The 24616-nt window shown below is 42.2% G+C and overlaps 1 protein-coding gene across 1 annotated transcript; it reads left to right on the forward strand.

Moving 5' to 3' along the window:
* The first annotated feature begins 162 nt into the window (after nt 1–162).
* On the forward strand, nt 163–24289 carry LOC119397853 (GPI-anchor transamidase). Its single transcript, XM_037665196.2, has 9 exons — nt 163–387; nt 453–619; nt 694–829; nt 3480–3591; nt 5561–5657; nt 10686–10803; nt 17602–17712; nt 21819–21991; nt 24025–24289. The coding sequence occupies exons 1-9, from the start codon at nt 307–309 to the stop codon at nt 24101–24103; spliced, it is 1074 nt and encodes a 357-aa protein (XP_037521124.1). The 5' UTR covers nt 163–306; the 3' UTR covers nt 24104–24289.
* The last annotated feature ends 327 nt before the right edge of the window (nt 24290–24616 follow it).

A 24616-nucleotide genomic window follows, 5' to 3' on the forward strand; every position in this document is an offset into this window, starting at 1 on the left:
GTGCTCCCATTATTTCTATTAGTCTCGCCAGCGACACTGCATCACGATGGAGCGCGCCCCGGCCACGACCTAGGGTAGGGGGGTAGGCTAGCCACCCTTGACCCTACCCCGGCGCGCCGACGCGCCTGTTGTGATGATAGCGGCAGGATATTCTCTGATAGCGGTACAGTGGCTAGTGTAATAGCGGTAGCTGTACCCTAGTTGTACGATAGAGCTGGGTCGAGTGTTGTGCAAAAGTGGTAAAAGAATTTACAGGAGCAGTAGGGGATTTAAGCAGAAAGTGCCTGCCGCTCACACATTTCGAGAATGAACCCGTGGAAGCTAGTTTTGTGCCTATTTTACTCAACAGTGCTAACCTTTTTGGCAGCGCTGTCGTGCCAAGCGCAGGTTAGTTTCTTGCAGTTCTCGCTTTCGCCACATTTCGACTGTTGCTTTTTCTCTGCTTTCACTAGAACACGGACGAGTCCGTCGATGCAAAGATCTCCGAGTTCTTCAGATCTGGCCACACCAACAACTGGGCTGTTCTCGTGTGCACATCAAGATTTTGGTTCAACTACCGGCATGTCGCGAATGTGCTTTCCATCTACCGAAGCGTCAAGCGTTTCGGCATTCCGGACAGGTACGACATTTCAAGTGCGTCTCAGAATGCTTGAAAGCGACGATTAGTAAGTATAATTTTCACCACAATTTCAGCCAGATAATATTGATGATCGCCGATGACATGCCTTGCAACCTCCGCAATCCTAAACCGGCTACTGTGTTCAATAATGCTCACCACCACATCAACGTGTACGGCGACAACGTGGAAGTCGATTACAGAGGATACGAGGTGAGAATGTCTTCCCGCCTCTCCGACTGTAGTACATGACGATTGTGGCTGCCTCAAATTTTGTGCCGAGTAACCCACGGCGTTGCGTTGGATCCAGGAAAAAGCGAAAGTTCTCTGCAGACAACGTATCCGAAATCGATTTGGAAGCTGCAGTGCATTGGCGTAGCCAGGGGGGGGGGGGGGCACCCCCCTTGCAATTTTTCAATTTTGCATGTGTATGTATACACGCACACATACAAACGCATGCACGAATATAAGGTATGGTTGACACCCCACCCCCTCGCAAAAAATGTCTGGCTGTTGCCCCGCTGCAGTGGATATTTCCACGAACGACCAGTGCATTTGTGGCTTGAAGAGCGAAAAGTTGTGACGCTAAAACTACATCGATGAAAGGGAGTACAGACAGGATGTCGTCAAGTTTTCGCTCTTCGAAACCACACGTCTCGCCAACTAGCCCAACAGTTCACACTTCTAAGACCAATGCATTGTTTGCTTAAACTTGAGGCTTATGCACAATGAGATAGCGAGAAAATATACATTTTGCAAGTATTTTTCCTATAAAACTTAGCTAAACTTGTAAGCTCGGTTCTTAAAAAACCAAGCAGTAAAAATGGGCTTTGTAAAAATTGCATTATTTCTTTTTTGACAAACAGATAAACAGCACATGTAGCATTGCGTGTGATGCTTTATTAGAAAAGTGACTGTTTTCCCTAGGCAAGTGAAGCATTTCTATCGAAGAAGTGAGCATTGGTAAGCAAAGGCTTCGAACACAAGCGACGGGCTATGCAGTGTACCATTCTGACGAATTTGTTAGCATTGCTATGGCGTTACCCTAGCCATTCCTAGTGACACATTCTCTCCGTGTGTGACAATGTGCATGGTATAAGGTGCTCATGGTGTTTCTATCATGTGGGCGTAACATTATTGTCGTGCACAGACCAGACATTCTAAGAGGAGAATGTGACGTCAGTGCTAACTAATTTGCCAATTATTATGACATTTTTACTTGGGTGAGGGTTTGGAACAACGAACACATATTTGTCTCTACCTGCTTGATCACAAGAATTGTGACTTATTTCTTTCCCACTCTGTGAGAATGAGATAGATAGGCACGTCATTTCATGTTGGCTGCAGCCGACATTAATTGCAAGGCTTAGCCCTAAAGTGCACACTTTGATTTCCAATTCTTCTTTTCTCAAGGTGCAGCTGTGAATTGTGTATGCCATTTTTAAAACGTGGGAACGATGCTTCACTATAGTTGGGTGCAACTTGAGAAGTTCGCAAGAGGCCCTGCCCAGATGACCTTAAGCGTGGCAGCCGATTGCTTCTGCGACTAGAGAAATAGTCCTGCTCATGCACTCGGCAATGTTCTCTGAAGGAGGGCTCACCTGCCCTCCTGCTCACGGTGTTCGTCTGCAGAGCACGCCCAATAGCACAGCCTTGTGTGCATCTGCCTTTGAGGAGGAAACGCCCCTGACTTCTAAAGTTGTACCCGACTATAATATACAATTAGCTTAATTGGTTTCATTTCTTTGGGTGCATATCATCAACACACATCTGTTAAAAAAGTGAGGGGCAATACCTGAGATCCAGATAATTCCATTAATTAAAAGGCAAGTTCATAATTCATTAGAAGGACCCAGATGCATCCACACGGCTGAACAACGTACATGCCAGAGGCTTGGCACTGTAATAAAACATAATTATCAACATATATAATATTATTGTGTTATCATTTTACTTCAGTGAATAAAGCTGTATCTGCTGTGCATGATGCAATACCGAGTGTCCTGGGAGTCTCTGCTGAGTGTGTCTAAATTCTTGGAAGGTCCATCGCTCCATAGAAAAGTGCAATTGAAGTGACATTTTTAATCAAACAGAACACGTGCCAACATCTCTTAGGAAAAGTAAAAGATGGTAGGATGCTTGCTTTCAAGATTGCACCACTTTGCTTGTGTGCAAAACAAAGTGGAGATTGTGAGGAGTACGTTCATAGTGTAAGACGCCATAAGCACGACCAGGCACGCGCTACTATCTGGGCACAACCACTCTGTAATGTGGTGCGAACTGTGCCAAATTTCTAAACATGGATTCTTTGAAGAGGCAGAGAGCTCTGACAAAATGAAATTGTGGCATTGCTGAAACGGAGTGACAACTCTGATAATGTATATGTGTTGTAGGTTGACAGTGGCCCCAACAGCATACTGCTCTTCAAGATTTTTTGCTCTCAAATGGGCTTCTGAATTTAAAAGCAGTGTAAAGCACTGTTAAATGACTGCAGCTATATTTTTGCCATGTCACTGTAGTGTAAAAAAAATTTTTTTTTTTTTGGTTGAGTGCACTATTTGAAAAGTAACAATTGCCCAAGGTGTGATCATTCTTGAGTAAACACTTGCCCAGTTAAGGGCTTAAGAAACAACTCAACAAGGTGGCATGAGATAGACTGGCAAAACTCGGAAACCAGTAGTTCATAAGAAAAGATAGCTGATCGCACCATGCTTGCATCCATTTCTGTCCTTGTTCTCCAGCAGTTCTGTTTTGTACATAAGCATTCTTTGGAGGCTTTCAGTTTCAATCTACCAAGGCTTCACCATTATAAATGAAAAAAAAAAAAAAAACGCTGAGGTACCAGCCAGTTCATACTTTTCAGGTCACGGTGGAGAACTTCATTCGGATACTGACAGGGCGCCTGCCTGCCAACACTCCACGCTCAAAGCGGCTTCTAACGGATGAGTACAGCAACATTCTCATCTACATGACAGGTAGGTAAGGATGCTACTGCAGGTTATAAATGAGGAGAAGAATTTATAAATTCATTTCAAATTTATTTGCATCGGCGGTTGGCCAGTTGGGTGTGTGTGACAATGTCAAGGAAGGCTGATATACTCAAGGGCAGACAAGGATCTGAAAACGCAAGAGCAAGCATTTAATTAAAAATACACAGAGAGGAATAAAGAGGAAATGCACTACAGGAAAAGAAGCTACAAAATATACGAGAACTTTAAAGGGCCAGTAAACAGGCCCCTTTCTTTTTTCTTTCTTTTTGAGTCTTTTTACTCCTCCGAAACACACTCACTTGTTTCTAAAGAAGGCCATGGTGATCACATTTTGCAAATGTTACAGTACTGCGCGCAATTTCCGCGTCCCTCCTCGGCATCTGACCAGTCCTCTTGCCCGCAAAGTGATGTAACGCTGCCTATGGGGAACATTACGTAGTGCAACATTTACGCATTTCGTTTGACATTGCTCGTATCATGCACTGTTATTTCATCTATTAAAACCATCTATCTGTATTTATCTCTATCTTCCGCTAACCTCTGCCATGTGCCTACATATTCCTGCTATCTTACCAATAAACCTTGCAGCTTTTACGGCATATGTTCTGACTGTTTGTCGTGTTTTCTTTACAATTTTGCACACTAAAAATTTTTTTCGCCCAAGAAATTGCTATTGGATGTTTTATGTATCCACATCATGCATTTTTTTTTTATTGTGGTGCCCTAAAGCTGCATTCACATGACGTAGCAAGTTGTGATTGAAAGCCTTGGGCTGTGTATTATGTGACCTACATCACTCATTCTGATGGTGCACCTTCGGTCAGGGCGAGGTGATTTGTGAGACGACTGAGACCAGAATCACAGTTTGGATCTTCAGCAAGAAATACAAAAATCCTGGCAGCAAAACGCATTCGTCTGCTTTTCTCAGAGCAGTTATAATCATGTCGCATGTTATTTAGCTTATTTTTCCGCGATCACGTCCGTTGAGCGAATGCACCTTAAGAACTGTAACAGTGCTGCTGTACTGTACTTGCTGTCTGTGCAGCCAGACTGTTTTAGTCATGAACAATAAACATGAAACACTTGTTGGAAGGAACAAGTAACATCTACACATTCGAATTATACTAGTGTTAATACATTGTAAGTAGCATATATGCATTATAAAGTATGTGTGCATATGTCGTATGCGATATGGTTTCGTCTCAGCTATCCTCGTGATGTTTGTTCTGATGTGAAAGGGGAAGTGTCATTTCTAAAAATTTTTTATCGTCTCCCAGTTTGATCTTAATTTTGATGATTTGCTGTTGATTGGTGCAAAAGCCAAATATGGCCAAAGAGTGCCAAAGCATAACGCCATAGCACCTAGTTTACCACAATATTCATTAGTGAGAAGTTCTCCCCTTCCTTCTATTTTGTTTATTTTGTTGCACACCATATAGATACACATCATCACAATTAGATCTTCATAACAGCATTGTGATGTTGTGATAGGCTGGTCTCCTAATTTGCAAATGCATATTATCAAGTAATGGCAGCATCAATAATTGTTCAAACGAAAACAAGTTATCAACTTCACATGCTAGCATTTGGCTGTGACATTTTGTTGTTTTTTTGGCATCTCATAAAATGCACAAATTGTGAACAAATGCCCCTGATTTAAAAATTGGATTGGTAAATGCTTTGTGGATTTCACTTAATAAATGGACTTATTGCTTGTTCAGCACTAACTACCTGTCGGAAATTTCACGTGTGAATTTCAATGCCTTTGAGCAGTTCTCCAACAAAATGTGACCCTGGGATTATGTAGTAGAGTTGTAATTGGCCTAACATTGATTGTGTCCTATGGTGGAAGGGGATGAATACATGCGACATTGATGCTGATGTAGAACATGGAAGCAAGTAGAACTCAACTATGCCTGTATATGCCTAAACCATCTCTATTTTGATGCTTCAGGCCATGGTGGGGATGGATTTCTGAAGTTTCAAGATTCTGAAGAAGTCACAAATGTTGAGCTGGCCGATGCATTCGAGCAGATGTGGCAGAAACGGAGGTGGGTCATTATTACGCGAGTATTGAGTATTAACGTTCTGAGCTTGTATGCTTGCTGCTGAAAAAAAAAAACAACAACTATCAGCTGTATAGTGTTATAGGAGAATTCTACGAGATGGTATGGGTGCTGTAGTAGTGATACAAAATTTATTGTTTCAACAGCAACACTGGAGATAGCTCAAAATGAGCAGACAGGATTATCTAGCTGCATTTCATTGTGGCAATAGTAATAGTATACACCTGCATGGTGGCTGTGATGATGTCTGTGTAGATGTCACTGACTGCATTATATGCAGGTTTGTGCTCAATTACTGTTAACAATGAAAATGGAAGCTACAGTGACAGATAGCAAATTAATACATTGCAAAATTCTGCTGTGGGTTTTTAGTTGTCTTGTAACATTTCTTCTTGCACCTCATTCTATTGTCGCTAAATCACAGGATGCCAAAATGCAGATATCATTGCTTCACAGCGCATGCCAAGTGCTCACCATGTTAGGTCACAGAATCGCAAGAACAATTTTAAGAAGCGTATATGTAATCTAGTAAAAACGTGCAGAGTCTAGGGAACTACATTTTTTTAGCACTTCAAGGTACTGCATAAGTCACAGGCAATGTCAAGGCATTAAAAATGTTTCCTTCATGCAGTCATCATGTGCATGCATCATATTTTACTGCTAGTACATCAGCACATGATGTAAATTTTGTCAGTGTTTGGCTGCCATCGATTCTTCAAAAATTCTGGGTAGGCTTTTATGCTGTTCTGTTCTGAGTAAAATGTTTTTGTTTTATTATTTTTCAAGGAAGTGTGTGGTTTCTAACAGAAGCTTTCCTATATTCTGTCTTGAATGCTGAGAGCAAAGTGGAAACTAAAGCTGGCTTCATCCAGTCAGGAACATGAATGCACATGTGCCTCTATAGCCGAGTGTTATCTGCTGTCGAAAATGCGCATTGTGGTTTGAAACTGTTCTGCTGACAGCAAACTCTGCCTTTGTCTTGACCAATGCTATGCGACAAAGGAGATTCAATAAGAGGTTGTGGTTTGTATCCTGGCTGTGACGGCCACAATTCAATGGCAGGTGGTATGCAAAAGCTTTTGTGTACCATGCTTTATGTACATGTTACAAAAGACTTATCTAAAGCCCTCCACTATACTGTCTCTTGTAACATGCTGTGCAATTTCAAGATATCCCTCCCCCCCTTTCCGTCTCTCCTCTCAGAAAAAAATTAAGGTGATAAGATTCTTGTTCACTAAGTACATTGTGACAAATTGCTGAGCTGTCAATGCCAGTGGTATATAAATGTACGAAGAACCAGTCAGAGAAGTAGGTATTTTTCTATTTACCTTAGTGAAAACTTTAATACAATGAACTTTGCGGTTTTTCCTTGTCTTGAAGCATAAAAGTAGGGAGCCTGGTTTTTTCTGCTGTAGCACAAAACATGCTACTCAAACTTATTGTCAAGCATGACATTCACCTAGGTGACTATACTATTGCTGTAAAAGAAAAAAAAAAGAAAAGCCTGAATAGCTAGCACAAAAAAAAAGACACTGTGAGGGGGGACCTTGGTACCGACAACCGGTTTTTCTTGGCCCAGTTTTTTACAATGCAACAGAAAGCTCCCCCTTGGTAGTGGTTAAACCTGCAGCGGTTGATTTCAAAAGCACGTGGATACTTTGTAAGCAGAATTTTTCATTCTGAAAAGCCTTCTCTTCCAGAAATGCTGTGAAGCGATAGCCATGCCAATAGCCCTCCTCTCAAACTGTTCATTACGCTCAAGGTTCTGCTTTCACAGGAATGAGTGAAACCATGATTGACCACCTTCATTTTGACATTTTCAACTGTTTTTGAATATAAAAAGCAGGTAGAATCATTTTTCAGAATGCTTGTCATCATGTTAAGTCCCTTTAGCACCTCGCGAGCCAACCGTTCATAGGTTGCCACCTTTCCCCCTAAAAAAAAAGGCCCTTCATGGGGGGTGGGAAGGGGGGTTACACGAGATTAAGTTAATGTTGAACAATATACGCTATGTTAAGTCTTTGGCATGCAGTGCCAATCAGTGTGACATTGGTTTCCTTGAGCGAAATAAACTTATAGTATATGTACACAAAAACACAACATTGAGCTAACCAACTAGTCTAATTACTGGCATAAAAATACCCATGATTGGAATGACGCTTGTACTATAAGTAAGTGAAGTTTTCGTAACTCTTCTAAATGTGCTGCACTGAAAAAAAAACACACATACTTCGTCCATAAAAAGCTCTTCTTTGCATCTGAATTGGCCAGGCCAGTGACATCGTAGACTCAAATGAATGTTAAAATGTATACCGTGCATATGCCACAAAAATATTGAATATTCATATATACGTACATGTGCAATAATGTGCTCTATTCCAATGATCGCGACACTTGAAGGGATCTTTAAAAGGGGTTGACTAATAGCGTAAGAGTTTTGGTAATTGTCGATAAATGTTTACCGTCGTAGTCGTTGAACTAATGCTTATAAAGTGCCCCAGAAAATAAATAATTGCATGAGGGAAAAACTGTAATGACGCAAAGAAGACGGGGACGAAGCGAAGACACGAACAGACAGACACGGGCACCAACTTCCAACTGTTTATTCTCAGAAACCGCGCCGATTTATATACGCTGCCGAACAAGGTAATCCCATAACAGAAATTGAATCATCGCAGAACTAACAATTCATCATGAGCCATAAATACAGAGACAAGGCATGCGCCGGAACTGCACTAACGCGATCAAACTGTGAAAACATGCCAGCACCTATGAACACGTGCCAACCCTAGTGAGAGGCAAAATGAATAGCGCACAATCTAAACTCTACATGTCTAAATGCTATCTTTCAAAAAGATAGCTTCTTTCTCGCTTAGATCGAGTGAAGGGGCACTAACGCACTGGCTACCTGCCCTCTTTATTAGAAACGCTTCAATTGTTTCCCTTTCAGTGCGGCTGTTTGCTCTCCTAAGAAACGTGGTTTGGCTGAAGTGTGGCCACGTTTCTTAAGAGAGCAAACCACGTTTCTTAGGAGAGCAAACAGCTGCACTGAAAAGGAGACAATTGAAGCGTTTCTAATAAAGAGGGCAGGTAGCCAGTGCGTTAGTGCCCCTTCACTCGATCTAAGCGAGAAAAGAAGCTATCTTTTTGAAAGATAGCATTTAGACATGTAGAGTTTAGATTGTGCGCTATTCATTTTGCCTCTCACTAGGGTTGGCACGTGTTCATAGGTGCTGGCATGTTTTCATAGTTTGATCGCGTTAGTGCAGTTCCGGTGCATGCCTTGTCTCTGTATTTATGGCTCATGATGAATTGTTAGTTCTGCGATGATTCAATTTCTGTTATGGGATTACCTTGTTCAGCAGCGTATATAAATCGGCGCGGTTTCTGAGAATAAACAGTTGGAAGTTGGCGCCCGTGTCTGTCTGTTCGTGTCTTCGCTTCATCCCCGTCTTCTTTGCGTCATTACAGTTTTTCCCTCAAGTTATGAACCAACTAGCTCAGCAACAAGCCCTGTTGAAATAATTGCAATATGACAAACAAACCGGCCAACGGCGGCTGGTCTTAGGTCTTAGGGAAACTGACTGGGCCGGTCTAAAACCGGACAGGTGTCAACCCTACGCATTCGTGGCCTCCGCGATTAGCTCTGGCAAAGCGTTGCCAGAGCTAATCGTGGAGGCCACAAGGTGCTCTTCGTACTTCTACAACTCGTCGGCAGGTGCCGCTAGGCCCTCAGCTAACGATGTTCATGCTGTCGCTCATGAGCATTGGGTCATACGTCAAGCAAAGGCTGCGCCACTGTTCTGCTCAGTACAAATGAAGGCATATCTGCATGTTTTAAGTTAGAAAAGATTACAATAAAAAAGTTTGCTGCATTTCAATGCTAATATAGAGGCAACTAACTGTGTACACATGTAAAAAGTCACGTGATCGCCATCATATGCATCTGCACTTTTTTTCTGTGTGAGGCGCCAAAAGTAATTTCGAGTGAAGAAATAAAAATATGAATCTGCATTTAACGAGACAGAGGGTTCATTTTAGACAATGCAATAGATAGTCTTTCTATTAGTGGGGTTATCTCAATTCTTGTTCTGAGCGGTTGTCTGTCCCTTTAAGATGAGGCTGTGATGCTACATCATGTGCATAAATTGCCATACAACAAGATATGCACAGTTGTCATAAAGATTATAATTTGAACTTTTAACTGTAGTCCTAAATGAGATGTAGAAGCTTGTAGCCTTGGCTGCTCTTCTAAGATGTTGGGAGACAGAGTATGGATTTCCTCTTGCAAAAACTTTTCCTCTTGCGGAACAGTCAGTCATCTAAATATTGTAAAGTGTGTGTGTTAATTTCTTAGCAATCTATAGTTTTGCTTGCATGCTGCTTTGCATACTTCACATTGCGCTGTCAAGTTGACACTTTTGCCTGTTCTACTTTATGCAGTGAGGCCGAGCTTTATCTCCGTAAGTTATGAGAACCAATAAACGTTTGAGCTTGAGTCTGCTAAATGTGAAATAACAAACCTCACATGAAAAAGGATGTCACAAATGCAGCATGTTCCCAACTAAAGTTTTTGGCAAAACTGAGAATATGGTTATACTAATTCAAAAGGGGCATGAACAGATAGTAGCAGACACAATAACCACAGAATGGCTTGTCTAATTGCGTTATAATTACATTCACTTGAATTTTGCTGTGTGCCTTATAATGAAATCATGGCTTTTTGCTCATAAAAAGCTTAGAATTTTTTGCATAGCCCTAAAGTTCCTCCGTTTAACTTTGTATGTCACTTCATCACTTAGCGCACTACCACAGCCCATTCCTTGTGTATGTGTGGTCGCATTCAATATTGTAGAACCACCACAAGTAAGCAAGAGTTCTTGAGATGCAATCACTTTTTGCAGTGCGCACTCTTTTATTCCAGTGATTGATGTGGTTTGAAAATGGCTGTTAGGTAAAGTACTTCATTTGTTTAACCAATCTGGTAATATGTACACATTTGCTTGCCTGCAGGTATCATGAGATTTTCTTCATGATTGACACATGCCAGGCAGAGTCTATGTTTAAGCGTTTTTACTCACCCAACATTCTCGCTGTGGCCAGTAGCAAGATTGGCGAGGACTCGCTCTCGGTGAGCTCATTGACAGCATGTGTGCTATCTCGTGTTAATATATAGTGTACATATCGAATGGAGATTTCAGTGTGAGAGTTGGGATATCAGTGCATAAATTTCGTAGCCTTGGGCTGTTCAGAAGTAGTATTCTTTTGCAGCATATTTTTAACGCTATCCTTTCTGCTTAAAACAGATAAAACTTTAGGCAGGCTAAACCATGGCTGAATGCCATGATGATATGGCATTCAGCCACGACTCGTTCTAATGTTGCAGTAAATGTGATATTTTTAGCCACATGGCTGAATATGTTGCCCTGCCTGTGACACTGATACCAGTTCTGAACAGAAGTAGCCTGCTTGGAAAATAGAATCTTGCACATATATAGTGTCAGCTGCTTATGTTTACATTTAAAGGTAGTTAGGGGAGTTGTGATTAATTTTGAATGTACAAGGCAACGCAGCCTGAAAACATAGTTTTGTAGTTTTTTTCTGCCTTTGTCTCTGTTTATTTTTGCTGTGTTGCATATTGAAAATGAGTATGCTTACTTTGTCTAGAGTTCATTACGGTATAAATATACCTTAACCCCTTGAGGGTTCGCCGTACATGTATGGCAGAAGCTTCCTGGTACCAAAGGGTTTTCGTCGTACGGCATAGCGTTTATTTTTAAAACGCGTGCCTTTTTCGATAATTTCTTTTGCTTGGCCTGTGCTGTCACACTTTGGCAATACGTGGAATTTTTTCATGCGCCGATGCCTCTCCGTTGTATATATATATATATTGTAGCGAAGCGATCGAACTTGGTAATGGGTCGTCCTCTCGAACACCTCCTAGTGGGTCGCCCTCTTCGGCTCTTTTAGAAGAGAACGCAACTCGCGCTGAGAGTCGGCCCCGCCTCGACTGTCGCTGTTGAGTATCGTCGCCGCTAATAAACCTCTTTATAATATATATATATATATATTTTTTTTGCTTCCCAAAACGGCGCGCCGGCTATCGCTTGCCCATCCGAGCGCGTTCGCGGTGCAGCTGGTTTAAAGTGCGCGCCTTTTTCAATCATTTCTCTTGCTTTGCAAGTGCTGCCACGCTTCGCGAATGGGTGGAATTTTTTTCATGCGCCGATGTCTCTCCGTTGTTGCTTTTTTATGCTTCGCAAAACGGCGAGCCGGCTATCGCTTGCGCAACCGAGCGCGCCCCTGGCGCGGTTGGTTGGATTCAAACGCGCACCTTCTTCGATCATTTCTCTTGCTTGGGATGTGCTGCCACGCTTCGGAAATACGTGGAATTTTTTTAATGCGCCGATGTCTCCGTTGTTTTTTTTTTTTTTTTTTTGCTTCCCAAAAAGGCGCGGCGGCTTTCGGTTGCCCATCAGAACGCGCGCACGCGGTCCGGCTGGTTTCGGTTTCGTCCTTCGGGTGGTTTTCACTTTGCGCCCGCAAAGCTGATGGCCTGTTTGGTTTCTAATCTATCCAAGGGTGACCGCTTGTTACTCTCTCGTTTATTGCACCCTGGGGCGCGATTACATCTGTTTCCGTGCGGCGCTAAATTACACAAACGACTCCGCCGTGATTGCGTTTCCTGTTTTGGGGTCTCGGAAAAACTAACGACGTCTTGTTGGCGATAAGACGAAGGATTACTGTAGCTTTTTCACTCGTTTTGCATTCCGGACGGGCGGACAATCATAGAGTTTTCTTCCGTGCGCTCACTGACGCAGTTCGCTTACGCTATGGAAGCGCGCGCCGGTATCTCTGGTGCCGGTGAGTCGCGCACCGATTCTTCCGATGCGGACTATTCCCCAAGTGCCGAATCAGAATCTGATTCATTGGATATAAGTTTGTAAGATGAGGATTTTTTGACGAGTTCAGACTCCGATGGCGGTCAAGGAGCGACATCTGAAAAGCGTGCGCGGTGAGCCAAGCTTCAAAGACTATCGCACGCTGAAAAGTTTTTAGTGTTAGAGTACGAACATTTTTAACCGGGAAAGTACTCTGGTGCGCTTATTTTTGTATATCTGTGAGCTATGTTTAATACAATGCGTAATTTTTATTTATAAAAAACTGTTATGTTTTCTTTTTTAGGATTTTGCTTGATTTTACTACGAATAAACCATGTGTATGTAACAACAATAATGATTTTTTGTCACTTTACGGTCACGAAAAAAATGTTTTGACAATTTTTTTCTTAAATAGAATTGTCTGAAGAATTTATTTCAGCAATAAAAAAATTACACATTTTTGGACTGGATTTCGCGAAAAAATTCGACCCTCAAAGGGTCAAGGAATAATGTCTATAAATAATGTGTGAAATTTGTACAGCGACTGATTGTCTCTATACACCAGGCTTTTGTCAGAAGGTACCAAACAGCAATACGGTAGAACCTCCTTAATATATTTTGTAAAAATATGCGACAAAAACGTACAATTCAAAGTCACTAAACAATTATCAATTTCGTCTAGATGTCGAAGCATTGATAGTAATATATGAAAGCATTTCACTATTGCATGAATAAGTGTCACAGTTTTATGGGCAGTGTATATTACAGTGAACATCAGCTGACTAACTAATGTGCAGTTTAATTATAAAGGCATAAGAAGAGTGCTCACTCGATGACTGCAAACATTAGCCGTCATGCTAACGAGTGCTAGGGAGCGGAAAGCGTGTGCACTCATCTCACTGCGAATGTTTGAAACTCTTTGTAGCTTCAACATTTCAAATACTACTATGCCACTTTCCTAGACAGATCACATGACGTCCAACTCTTGACGCGTGTTGAAGCAGCCAGTTTTCTCAGCGTGGTGAGATCATGTGCGCTGTCTTTAGTATATGGTTCACAGGCTGTGTTATGCTCATCCGTGCATGCTTGCTCATATGACTGCAACATTGGCAGTGCTAGAAGACACGTACGTTGGTGGTATTGACCTTGCATGAGCAAATCACATGACCATGCACTAAGATGTCACATGGGTCAAGGTCTTTGGCCAAGTAGGGCGCACATCACATATATGCACGTTGACGGTGCCCTCCAGCAGTCCAAGTGGAGTGCGATGTCTCTGTGTGTTGATCTTCACATTACATTCAGCTTTTTCTTGAGACTTGTGCTCCTTCTATGCCATTACCGGTGCTCTCAAGCAGACCAGTGCAGGTGTTGCAAGTGCAGTTAATGAGTGAATTATCTTCATGCCCATGCCATGGCTGGCTGTGCTAGTGGTGCACGAAGGTGGCGTGTAGCTCTGAACATGGCAGTAAAACAGAGACAATATGACAGCTTGAAAACAAAGAGCAATGATTTGTTTTGCTGACATGGTTTCAGGTCACACAATGCGATGCGCTCCTCAGTCCGGCTCAATGTAATCATCTGCTCGTATGAACGTTGTGATTACTGTTATTTTTCTTGCCCAAAAATGCACCTTGCTTTCTAGCTTTCGAGCCTTTTTTTTTTAAATGACAGTCATTTCACAGCTTACAGTACAAACAGCAGATCGACGATGTTTTCGAAGTAAGTCTAGCATGTGAGCATTTTGCCGGCAGTGTTGGTGCTCTGGTTGCTTCCAGAAAGTACCTATCAAGTAGGGTTACCACCTTCCCTCTCCCCAAAAATCCCGGCCCTTTTGGGAGGTGGGAGTGGGGGGGGGGATTAACAAGAGATGAAATAAACGTTTAATAGAGGCCATATTGGCATGCAGTACCATTTAATTTAACATTGCTTTCTTTGAGTGATACAAACTTAATATACGTGTGCACAAAAACACAACACTGAGCTAACCAACTAGTCTAATGGCCGGCATAATAGTACCTGCGATTGGATTGACGCTTGCACTAAAAGTTAGGGAGGTTTTGGTCATTGCTCTGAATATGCTGCACTGAAAAGGAACCGCACATACTTCATCCATAAAAAGCTCTTTGCGCTTGAATCCACCAGGCCAGTGACATCATAGACACAAACGAACGTTAAAATGCATACAGTGAATGTGCCACAAGAATATAGGATATTCATATATACATGCATGCGTAATAATATGCCCCATTCCAATGATCGCTACACTTGAAGAGATCATTAAAAATTGGTTGACTAGTAGCGTAAGAGTTTTGATGATTGACGATAAATATTTACCGTAATAGTTGTTCAACCGACGCTTATAAAATGCCACAGAAAATAAATAACTGCAATATTATGACAAAAAAAACGGCCAACGGCGGCCATTCTTAGGTGCAGACCGACAACTGGCCCACTATCTAAAAAAACTGGTGGACCGGTCTAAAACTGGACAGGTGGCAACCCTACTCTCAAGTGTGTTGGCACAGAGCCAATAGGAGGGTAATGTGCATCACAAGCATTGTTGGACTGACTGCTGATTTCTCTAAGACACTGTCTCTTCTAACATCTTCCACCCACTTTTTGTAATGTGGTAAGATGTATGATGATGGTGATAATTTCTAACTGAAGTCAGCTTGTCTCAAGGAGAGGCCTTCCTCAGCTAGACACTTTGTGCAGCTCTTTGTATAAGCAAGGTAATGTGGGTGTGTTTTGTGTGAATAAACAAAAGTATTGTGCAACATTATGCTGATTCTTCTGTGTACTTACATTAATTTTGTAAAAGCATTAACCTAGTTGAATATTCTTGAGATGATGGCCAATATTGCAAAAATAAAAAAAAGGCAACATTTTCTTCATTCAACCTAAATCTTATAATCGAGTTGTCTACCACATTTGTTCATGTTTGAACTTTTTCCGTGCAGCCATTGCAGGAAAGGAGGGTGGGAGATTTTGAGCTTTTGAATTTTGTCAAGATGGCAGTGCTTGGCAGCAGGAAAGACAAAGAAAATGGCTCTGTGAACTCCAGTCCTGTTCCACAGTTCCAAGCTCCTTTCTCATCATTCATGCTGACAATGATTTTTTTTGGCACATAAAACTGCATTCTCAGCTAAATAGTATTGATACAGTAGATTTGGCATTGCAGATACTGAAGCAAATGGTTTTCAAAAATTGATTTTTCTTTCTTGAAATTATTGGACTCCCAAAACCTATGTCCTCCATTTAGCTAATGCTTTCTAGAAACTGTGAGCTGCTTCTATTTCTGCAAGCAATGCGCACTTGGACAGGTCTCACTCGAAGATGGAACAGGGAATGGCAGCGCATTGAGTTTGTTGAGCGTGCAGTTATCCTTCCAAAGGCATTACGCCACATGTTCTGCCAAACAGATTGGTCATTGTGTTTAATGTGACAGGGTTAGCGGTAATATAGCTGTGAACGTGATGTGTTACAGCCGATGTGGTGATCTGTTGGTACCACAAGAGAGAGCGCGGGCATTTTCACGCGACACAGCTACACAGGCAGGCGAGCACTGTGAGGAAGCCATTGCAGTGGGCCACTACTGGTCTCATTGCACACACTCTGCGACTTCTGTTGTTTACATGTCATCTGATGGCTGGAAAATGTATTGTACGATCATAGTATGGTGATATGCTGTAGTCACGAACATTGGCACCACAAAGTCACACGAAGCGGGCATGTATCAACTAGGTACTACTGTAATTGCATCTGTATACAGGTTCTAGCTTTCAACAGGAGTAGCATGTGAAAAATAGTATGTATACTACTATAGCAAATACAGTGTACAACAAAAGGAGTGCAAAGGAACCTGATAAATTATATCAGTGCATTAAGAAAACACTTGCAGAAGACGAGGCAGGTGTTAGTCCCATCCTTCCATATATGTAAGCACTTTATTGCACTTATTTATAGAAAATTACTGTAACTGACTAGTCAAGCAACAAGTTTTCATGAACCACAGTGTGAGCCAAACTGCAAATGTGTGAAGTTCTATTCATTAAAGGGGTACTGACACAAAATTTCGCAGCCGAGGTAGCCTGCAGGATCGATTCCCGTGAACATGCATATGTCATCTACCAAATCTCAACAGAGAATATAGCTTGAAAGGTAATTTATATGAATTTGGAAGTTTGCATGCTCGATCCAGCGCTGTACGCCGCAACTCGCGACATTGACATCATTTAAAGTTGCCTGAAGGTGACCCCCAATTTCCGAGACGTCACTACTATGGCCGAACTCTGAGCTGGCACAGCTAAAATGATGGCGTTATAGTCTCCATTGCCCTTTGGGCACGCTTGTGCCAGCAGGCTACTATTTGGTGGCTGCTCGCAAGTCCGTGCCCATGGCGAACGTGTGGAAGCCTCTAGAAAGTCATTGCCACCTACAACGATGACAAACACGACGACGATGATGGCAATGACATCGCGCAGCGCATGCGGAAATGAAAGAACGCAAGCAGACGATGCAGGCAGCACAGAAGTGCCTCACAGTTCTGTGCACTTTTTCACAAGCTAGATGGCATTAGTTGCACCTGGTGGCTTTTTGTTCGTGGAGCTCTCCCAAACTGAAACCGAGGCCAGTCGGTAATACACAGACTGTAAATAATTATCTATCATGTGCCATAGCAAGTGATGTGCCGTTTTATGATAATAGGCCCCCAGCAACATTTTGCAGCAAGAAAATGCAAACAAAAATTTTTGTATCAGTACCTCTTTAATTGATGTAAAACATTTGGAACAACCATGAAATAATAATTGTGTAAATGTTAAAATTTTGATATTCAATATTGATTTACAGTATTGGGATTACTATATTGCATGCTATGTGGTCCGTTTTGAAAAGGCAGCACTCTGTATAGTATGTGTTCACTAAACCTTTTTTTGCCCTCTGCTATTCCCATAGCTTTATGTTTTCTAATTGCATCAGAATTTTGCACCAACTTTTAGGCTGGCTATATTGTGCCATTGCACTCATATCCATCTTTCTTGCAGCACCATGGTGACCCCACGATAGGGGTGTATGTCATTGATAGGTACACATACTATGCACTCATGTTCCTTGAGGAGGTCAACACCAACAACACCAAGACTATGGCCCAGTTCGTGAGTATTGAATTGATTGGTGCTTATTAATTGCAAGCAGCTTTTAACTGAGTGCTGATGCTTGAAGTTCCTTCATCTGTGGAGGCACTCTATAATCCAGTAGTACATGTTTATTTGAGGTTATGTTCGAGCCAAGTATGTTTATGTTTTTCCCCTTACTATAGTATTTCTTGAAGCTCATATATTTTGGCACATTGATTTGTTGCTAGTATTGGCCACTTGTTACAGCAAATTAGAAGAATGTAAAATGAAATTAATTGTTGCAAAATATGACTTATGTTGTCATCTTTTCCGTTATCAAATAATTTATCATCAGTATTTGGTGAACATGTGGGCAGAGTAGTACAGATATAAAGAAGTAAGCTCAGCTCTCCCTTAAAGGGTCATACAACCCCTCGGGCTTGGTAAGAAAACACATCCTGCGGAAAGTAGACACTGCAATGAACAGCTCAGCTCTCCTGCTAGGACCAGAATGTTGGTCCGCAGTATGTTTAAATAAAAAATCTTGCAGCCGTGTGTGGCAAGGAGAGTTTAGAAGCGGAGCACAAAACTACCATTTTCTCAAGCACACTCTCTTCATGCAGAGACCTATCCTCACTCTCTTTGGTAGGTGAGGCACCTGCTGTTTGACAGATAGCATGGTATTGGCCAATAGCTGACATTAATCAAGAGCGGTATTTAGATCAGATGCACTTCTTGCCTTGGGGTGCCACCACGTGCTGGCAGCGTGATCCATAGTCTGCTAACGTTACACAGTGAGCCACACTTGCACGCACGAATCACAGTGGGAGAGAGTGATTGTGTATCATTGTGCGCACTCAAGGTCATGATGTGACGTAGCTTCTTTCCCCCCTTGCCATCCATCCCTGTGTTGCTTCCAGCGTGTTCGTCCGGATGTGAGAAGATAGAAAGCGTTTAAAGCATGCGACAAATCCCTGTAACTCCGCTTATTCTTGACTGCACTAGAAGAGAAACTTGGGCTAGTTGGTGATTCATCATTGTGAAGGAAAAACAGCGAGATCAGTTGCGAGATCAGCGCCTGTGTCGTGTTTTCTTCCTTAGTCCTCGTCCATTTTTAGCGCTGTTTTTCCTTCACAATGATTTTCTTGACTGATTCAAAAAATTTTTATGGCAATTGATTCGTGAGGCGATAAATTCCATTACTGAGGTCATTTCATGATTACTTGTAAAAATGATTCAAGACCCCTTTAAGGGGCCCTGCAGCACTTTTTCAAGTAATCATAGATTGACCTCACTGTCAGAGCTTTTTGCCTCGTGAATTGATTGCTGCAAAAAATTTTCAAATCTATCAAGTACAAGCGGAGTTACAGCGATTTGTTGCATGCTTTAAGTGCCTTTTCTCTGCTTTCAATCCGATGAGCGTGCTGAAAGCTACAAAGGGTAAGGGGGGGGTGGATGACACAGAGGCAAGAAGCTACGTCAGTGTATATCATGACCTTGAGACTTTCTTTTCTTTTTTTTCTTTGAACTCATCGGCTCACTTTCAGTGTGACCACGAGTGGGCTAGTGTTGCTACTGTGCGATTCCAGCACACTATATAGCGCGGCGCTGGCATTTGGCTGCACCCTGTGGTGGCCACAATACTATGCAGCACAAGAATGCTCAAATCAGCCAATGGCCGTGCCCTTGCCTCCGTTGATGTAGTCATGTCCATCGATGATGTAATTTGCTGAGAGAAGAGCGAGTGATTTCTAGCTATCTTTGAAGCATAATTGTAAATTCCCTGCCACGTGCAGTGCTGTAATATTTGGCTCACATGTTAACAGGAGCCTCGACTACCGATCAGCTGTGTTTTTGATCATGCTCAAAAAATGTTGCTGGGCCCCTTTAAGCTTTGATATGAGGCTTTACCATAGTTGCTAACCTCACAAAATCCACTGCTCCATGTAATCACGTATGTAATGCAAACCAGTGGCCATTTTTTTGACATCTCAAAGCGGCGATTGGCGCTTCGCAGGAAGGACTTCAATTCTCCCATATGACCCGACTGTCTGTCTCCACTAATTAAAAAGTTAATTAAATTTATTTAATAACTGTCTTAATTGATATCTCTAGCTGACTTAAAATGTCTGCCACTAAAGAAAAAGTTAATTATGAAGGCAGGAAGCAAATATTCTATTTCCCTTATTTTTGAGGATATTCGGACACATTTCTTGGAACGCCCTGTGTGTGCGTGTGCGCGCACGTGCTTGTGTGTGTGTGTGTGTATCACAAACACACACTCACTCACTTACTCTTCCTTACTGCAGGGGCCTCAAACTCGCGTAAGCTGGTGGGCCGCAGTCGCAAAATTTAGTCCCGAAAAGGCCGAGACAGTGAACAAGGTTAGAGCAAGGGGAGAGGAGAAAGAGATGGCACAAAATGTCAGCTTATGTTGCCGTTTGAAAGAGGGCCTCATATATGGGCCACTTCTGAAAGGTATCTAGCGTCAGGATTCGAGAAATATATCGATACCGATCTCCAGAATGACTAAAATCTGGATTCCATTTCTGGAATATACAGTTGTTCCACGGTTATGTTTCAACACAATGACTGCATGGTGTGACTCATGAAAAAATGCTTGGGACCAGTCATATTTGTGAACAAAGCGTTTTAATTGCAACAGGCGAGAAAGTAATTCGAGTTCCATTTAGCACAGTCACAAAACTATTCCTTGTGAACAAAACTGCTGGAGTTCTGAACATGCTTGCTTGATGCCTGGCAACCCTTAGCTGCAACAACAGAAGGAATGTCCACATTAACTTCTGTCACCTCTTGACCAAAAAACATTCGAAGAGGTATTGGTGAAGCAGCACACAAAGGACACAGTCACACCCTCATAAAAATGACGCAAACACAATGTGTGCGTGATTGTGTCCTTTGTGCGCTGCTTCGTCAATATCGTGGCTCACCAACTAGCCCATCAGCACGTATTAAAGGGGCCCTGCAACACTTTTCCAAGTAATCATTGAATGGCTTCATCAAAGGCGTTTATTGCCTCATGAATCAAGTGTTGCAAAAATTTTTAGAACTGATCAAGTACGAGCGGAGTTGCAGGGATTAGCTGCACACTTTAAGCGCTTTCTCTCCTTTTTCATACCAGCGAGTGCGCTGAAAGCTACGCAGAGGGGGGATGAAAAGGGGGCAAGCGGCTGTATCTGTTCATTGGCACATGTTATGACCTTGAGCACTTTTCTTTTTATTCTTTGAATGCGTGGCTTACTTTCAGTGTAATCGCGAATGCATGCGCGGGCACATGACGGCATCCCACGGCGGCCGCGCTAACTATGCAGCTCATGATGCTCAAATCAGCCACTGGCCGTGTACTTTGGGTTTATGGCACCGTCATTTTGGTTTATGACGGCATTTATCAAAAGTAGAGGGGACGATTTCTAGCTGATTTTGAGATTTAGTTGTAAATTCCAGGCTGCATGCTGTTTGGCTCACGTGTTCTCAGGAGCCTCGACTACTGATTAGCAGCATTTTCTGACCATGCTCAAAAAGTGTTGCAGGGTCCCTTTAAGTAAATTCAAATAGAAACCTGTCCGTTGGCCTTGCCCATCAAGTTCATTTCTGATGTATGCAGCTGGTCATTGCTCGTTGAAGGATCATGAACGTACTTATTAAGAAAATTAAAAAAAAATATATGGGACGAAGACAGTCATGTGCTGGCCGGGCCGCTAGCGAAAGGTCCGTGGGCTGCGTGTTTGAGACCCCTGCCTTACCGATTATATTAAGAAGTACATATTGATATGAGTAGATATGCAAACAGGAACTGATTTCACTTTTTCACTGCAAATACTGTCACATTGATGGCATGAAGAACAGTGCAGGCAGGCACTTTGCCTCTCATTTCAACTTGTCATCACAACTGGGCTAGCTTGATGAGGAAATGCATGCTTACCTCCCCTTTGCTACTGTGTGCTCACCTAGGGCTACCTCCAGAATCAATTTACACTGTCATGCAAGTTTTGCTAGTTTTGCAATAACTTTGTGTTGCCTTTTAAACAAATTCTTGCTTAACAACGTTGGTGTAATGGGCTAGTTGGCAGCATTGTGTTTAGACTTACCTTCTTCAAATATGCCACCAATATTCTCTGTTGCAGTTGCGTGTTTGTCCCAAGTCGGTGTGCATCTCAACAGCAGTGTCACGCAAGGACTTATTTACACGTAACTTGGACCAAGTGCCCCTGACAGATTTCTTTGGGAGTGTGCGCAATGTTGAGCTCACTCAACAGAAGGTCACACTGAAGCCCCTGCCACCACCAAGCACATTGCTGTGAGTATGGTAGTGAGCTCTTATATTACACTTGCAGTATTCACAGGCACTGTCTTTGTTCTTTTGCAGAGACTGGTATTTTTTTAGACAAATTGTAGTGTGGTGATTCTTGAAAAATATTACCATTGTGTCTGTCCCATGTGTGATGAAAGTATAAATGCCTGTGGCACATTCATCATAAAAGGTTGGGTATGGGGTGTTAAAGTGCCACTTCGTTGAGGCACATTTGCCACACTGATTGAGCAGTTACATAACTGAAATCCTGTTTCTTGTTGAATAAACTACTTGCAGCAGTACTTTAATTAAAGTAGTGATGAAAACAAAAGCCGAAACGTTGCTTTTGTCTGAAACAAGTGATTGTAGTGATGTGGTTTCATTTTATGCGACATTGATGCTACAGTGTATCCATCATTTTTGCTGGTAAGTGCTCAGCATTGTCGGTGCATTGTCAGCATAACAAGTGTACAGGGCACAAGTACCACGAAAAAGCTCAATTCCTGCTCAGTTTGCACATTATATTTCTAAACGACTAAAATGCTCTGTTCGTCACATGTTACTGTGGATTGATGCTCCTCAATTCCAAGGCTATGAACGCAAGCCATGTTCTAGAGATGTTGCACTCCATCATTTTCTGATGCTGACAGTATTTTATGTTGTTGACTATGACAGAAAGTGCTGTTAAGGTAAAATGCTACTGAAAGGTACAGAAAAATTTTGGGAACCTTCTTGTTGTGGCATATGAAACTCAAAATATTTTATTTTCATGACTTTAGGCAGGCTGTTAATAAAAGCTAGGGAGTTTGCAACTTTCAGCAATTCTTTCGTGTATTGAGTTTTTAACACCTGAAATCACTACATTAATGAGGAAAAAATGTCATGCTACAACATGAAAATCAATACACAAATTAGGATTTAGACTGATTTGATGGTTTGCAATTTTATGCAGACTTCGCTCCACGTGACCTTCTCTTCTTCCCAGCAATAAATATTTCATTAGATAAAAGCATTATCATTCCGCTTATCATAGTGCAAGCTCCTGAGGGCAGTGCAGTCATTGAAGAAGTGAAGCAATTAGAAACTAACACACATTTAATTGATGTTCAAAGGGTCAGTAGAGGAAAGCGAAGGTACTAGAATGCTTCTGTCTTGTCTGTGCCACTTGTCCTACTTCATTCTGCTCTTGCAATTTGATGGTTGTATTTGCAACCATAGTAGCACATAAAAAGTAAAGCCACTCTGGGCAGTGTACATAAGGAATCGTGATGAATTATAAGGAACTACCAGACAAAAAAGAAAATTACACCATCTCCCACTCAAGGGAATCATGAGAGGATGCGAAGCAGCATTGGGGGCGCACACCAAGTTTCCGTTACGTTCACTCTGCGTTTCCGTTAGTGTGTGAGGTTTGTATTTAGCGTTTGTGTTATCATTATGTTGTGTTTCCGTGTTGCTTTCCGTTAGCGCCGAGTGAACGAGTGGCGCCGACGTTGACGTTACAACTCATCTGAACGGGAGCTAAGAGAGATTGACGGAAGCCGACCAAGCGCACGCGCTTATATACACATGAAATGGGGGAGGGAGAGGAGAGAGTGGGTTACAGGCTGTATTTGGCTGCGGCACGGCTGGGAGGAGAGGCTGCGCCACGGCTGCAGCACGGGGAAGGAGAGGAGAGAAGGCGACCGAACACCTGCGTAAAGGAGGAAAGTGGGAGAGAGAGTGGGCACATGCGCAGTGGAGCGCGGACGCCACCACTGCCGCCGGACACAGCCCCGAGCAAAAGCTGCTTCGCATCTAAAAAAAATTTTTGCAGCATTGTGTTTAGGAATATGTCACACTTTGGCAGGTATTTTGGAGCCTTGAAGAAAATCTAAGTTTCCTACAGGATGAGAAACTTCTAAATTCTTCTGACACAGTATGTGCTCCTCATTGGAGACTCCTCCGAGAAACTATTTTCTCATTGCACTCGCTTTTGACTACTCGTAGAATGTGATGGTCCTTGTTGCACTTCTGACATGACCTTTTGTATTTTTCAGAAGCAAACCACAAGAAAACGTCACTGTCAACCAGAAGCAAGGCTGGCAAAAAATTGGGCAATTTTTATTCCTTTCATAGCATGGCCACATGGACTTAGGGGAGGTCATATAACGTTTTACATTTGTGCAATGACCGAGGATAGGTCTTTGCTATTTCGTTGTACAGTCACGCACAAACTGTAAATAAGCACACTTGTAGGAGCTTGTTACTTAGGATATTTAATAAAGAAATTGAATTATCAGAGTGCCAAAATTCCATTATATATATCCTCTTAACATGCTATCTTTTGGTACCTTCTATTCAGAAGGTGTGCACTTGACTTCTGCACATCAGCATATTGAAGACCTTGTGCTCCTGTAAACTGAAATTCAGTGTTGCCTCGATCAAAAGGTATGATAGAGACAAGAAATAAAGAAAAAATGCTCGTAACATATCTACTCCATTAGGTGCAGCATTTATAAGGCATGGCTTACACTGAAAAGCAGCTTACTGCAATGAACTGCCTCATAATTCTTGAGCCCATGTTCCATGTAGTGTAGAGCCACCCAAATTTTAACTAGAGTGCGCGAGTGGAGACTTTTCTGGGAGCCA

Source organism: Rhipicephalus sanguineus, chromosome 1 (assembly GCF_013339695.2).
Source record: "Rhipicephalus sanguineus isolate Rsan-2018 chromosome 1, BIME_Rsan_1.4, whole genome shotgun sequence".
Taxonomy (NCBI): domain Eukaryota; kingdom Metazoa; phylum Arthropoda; class Arachnida; order Ixodida; family Ixodidae; genus Rhipicephalus; species Rhipicephalus sanguineus.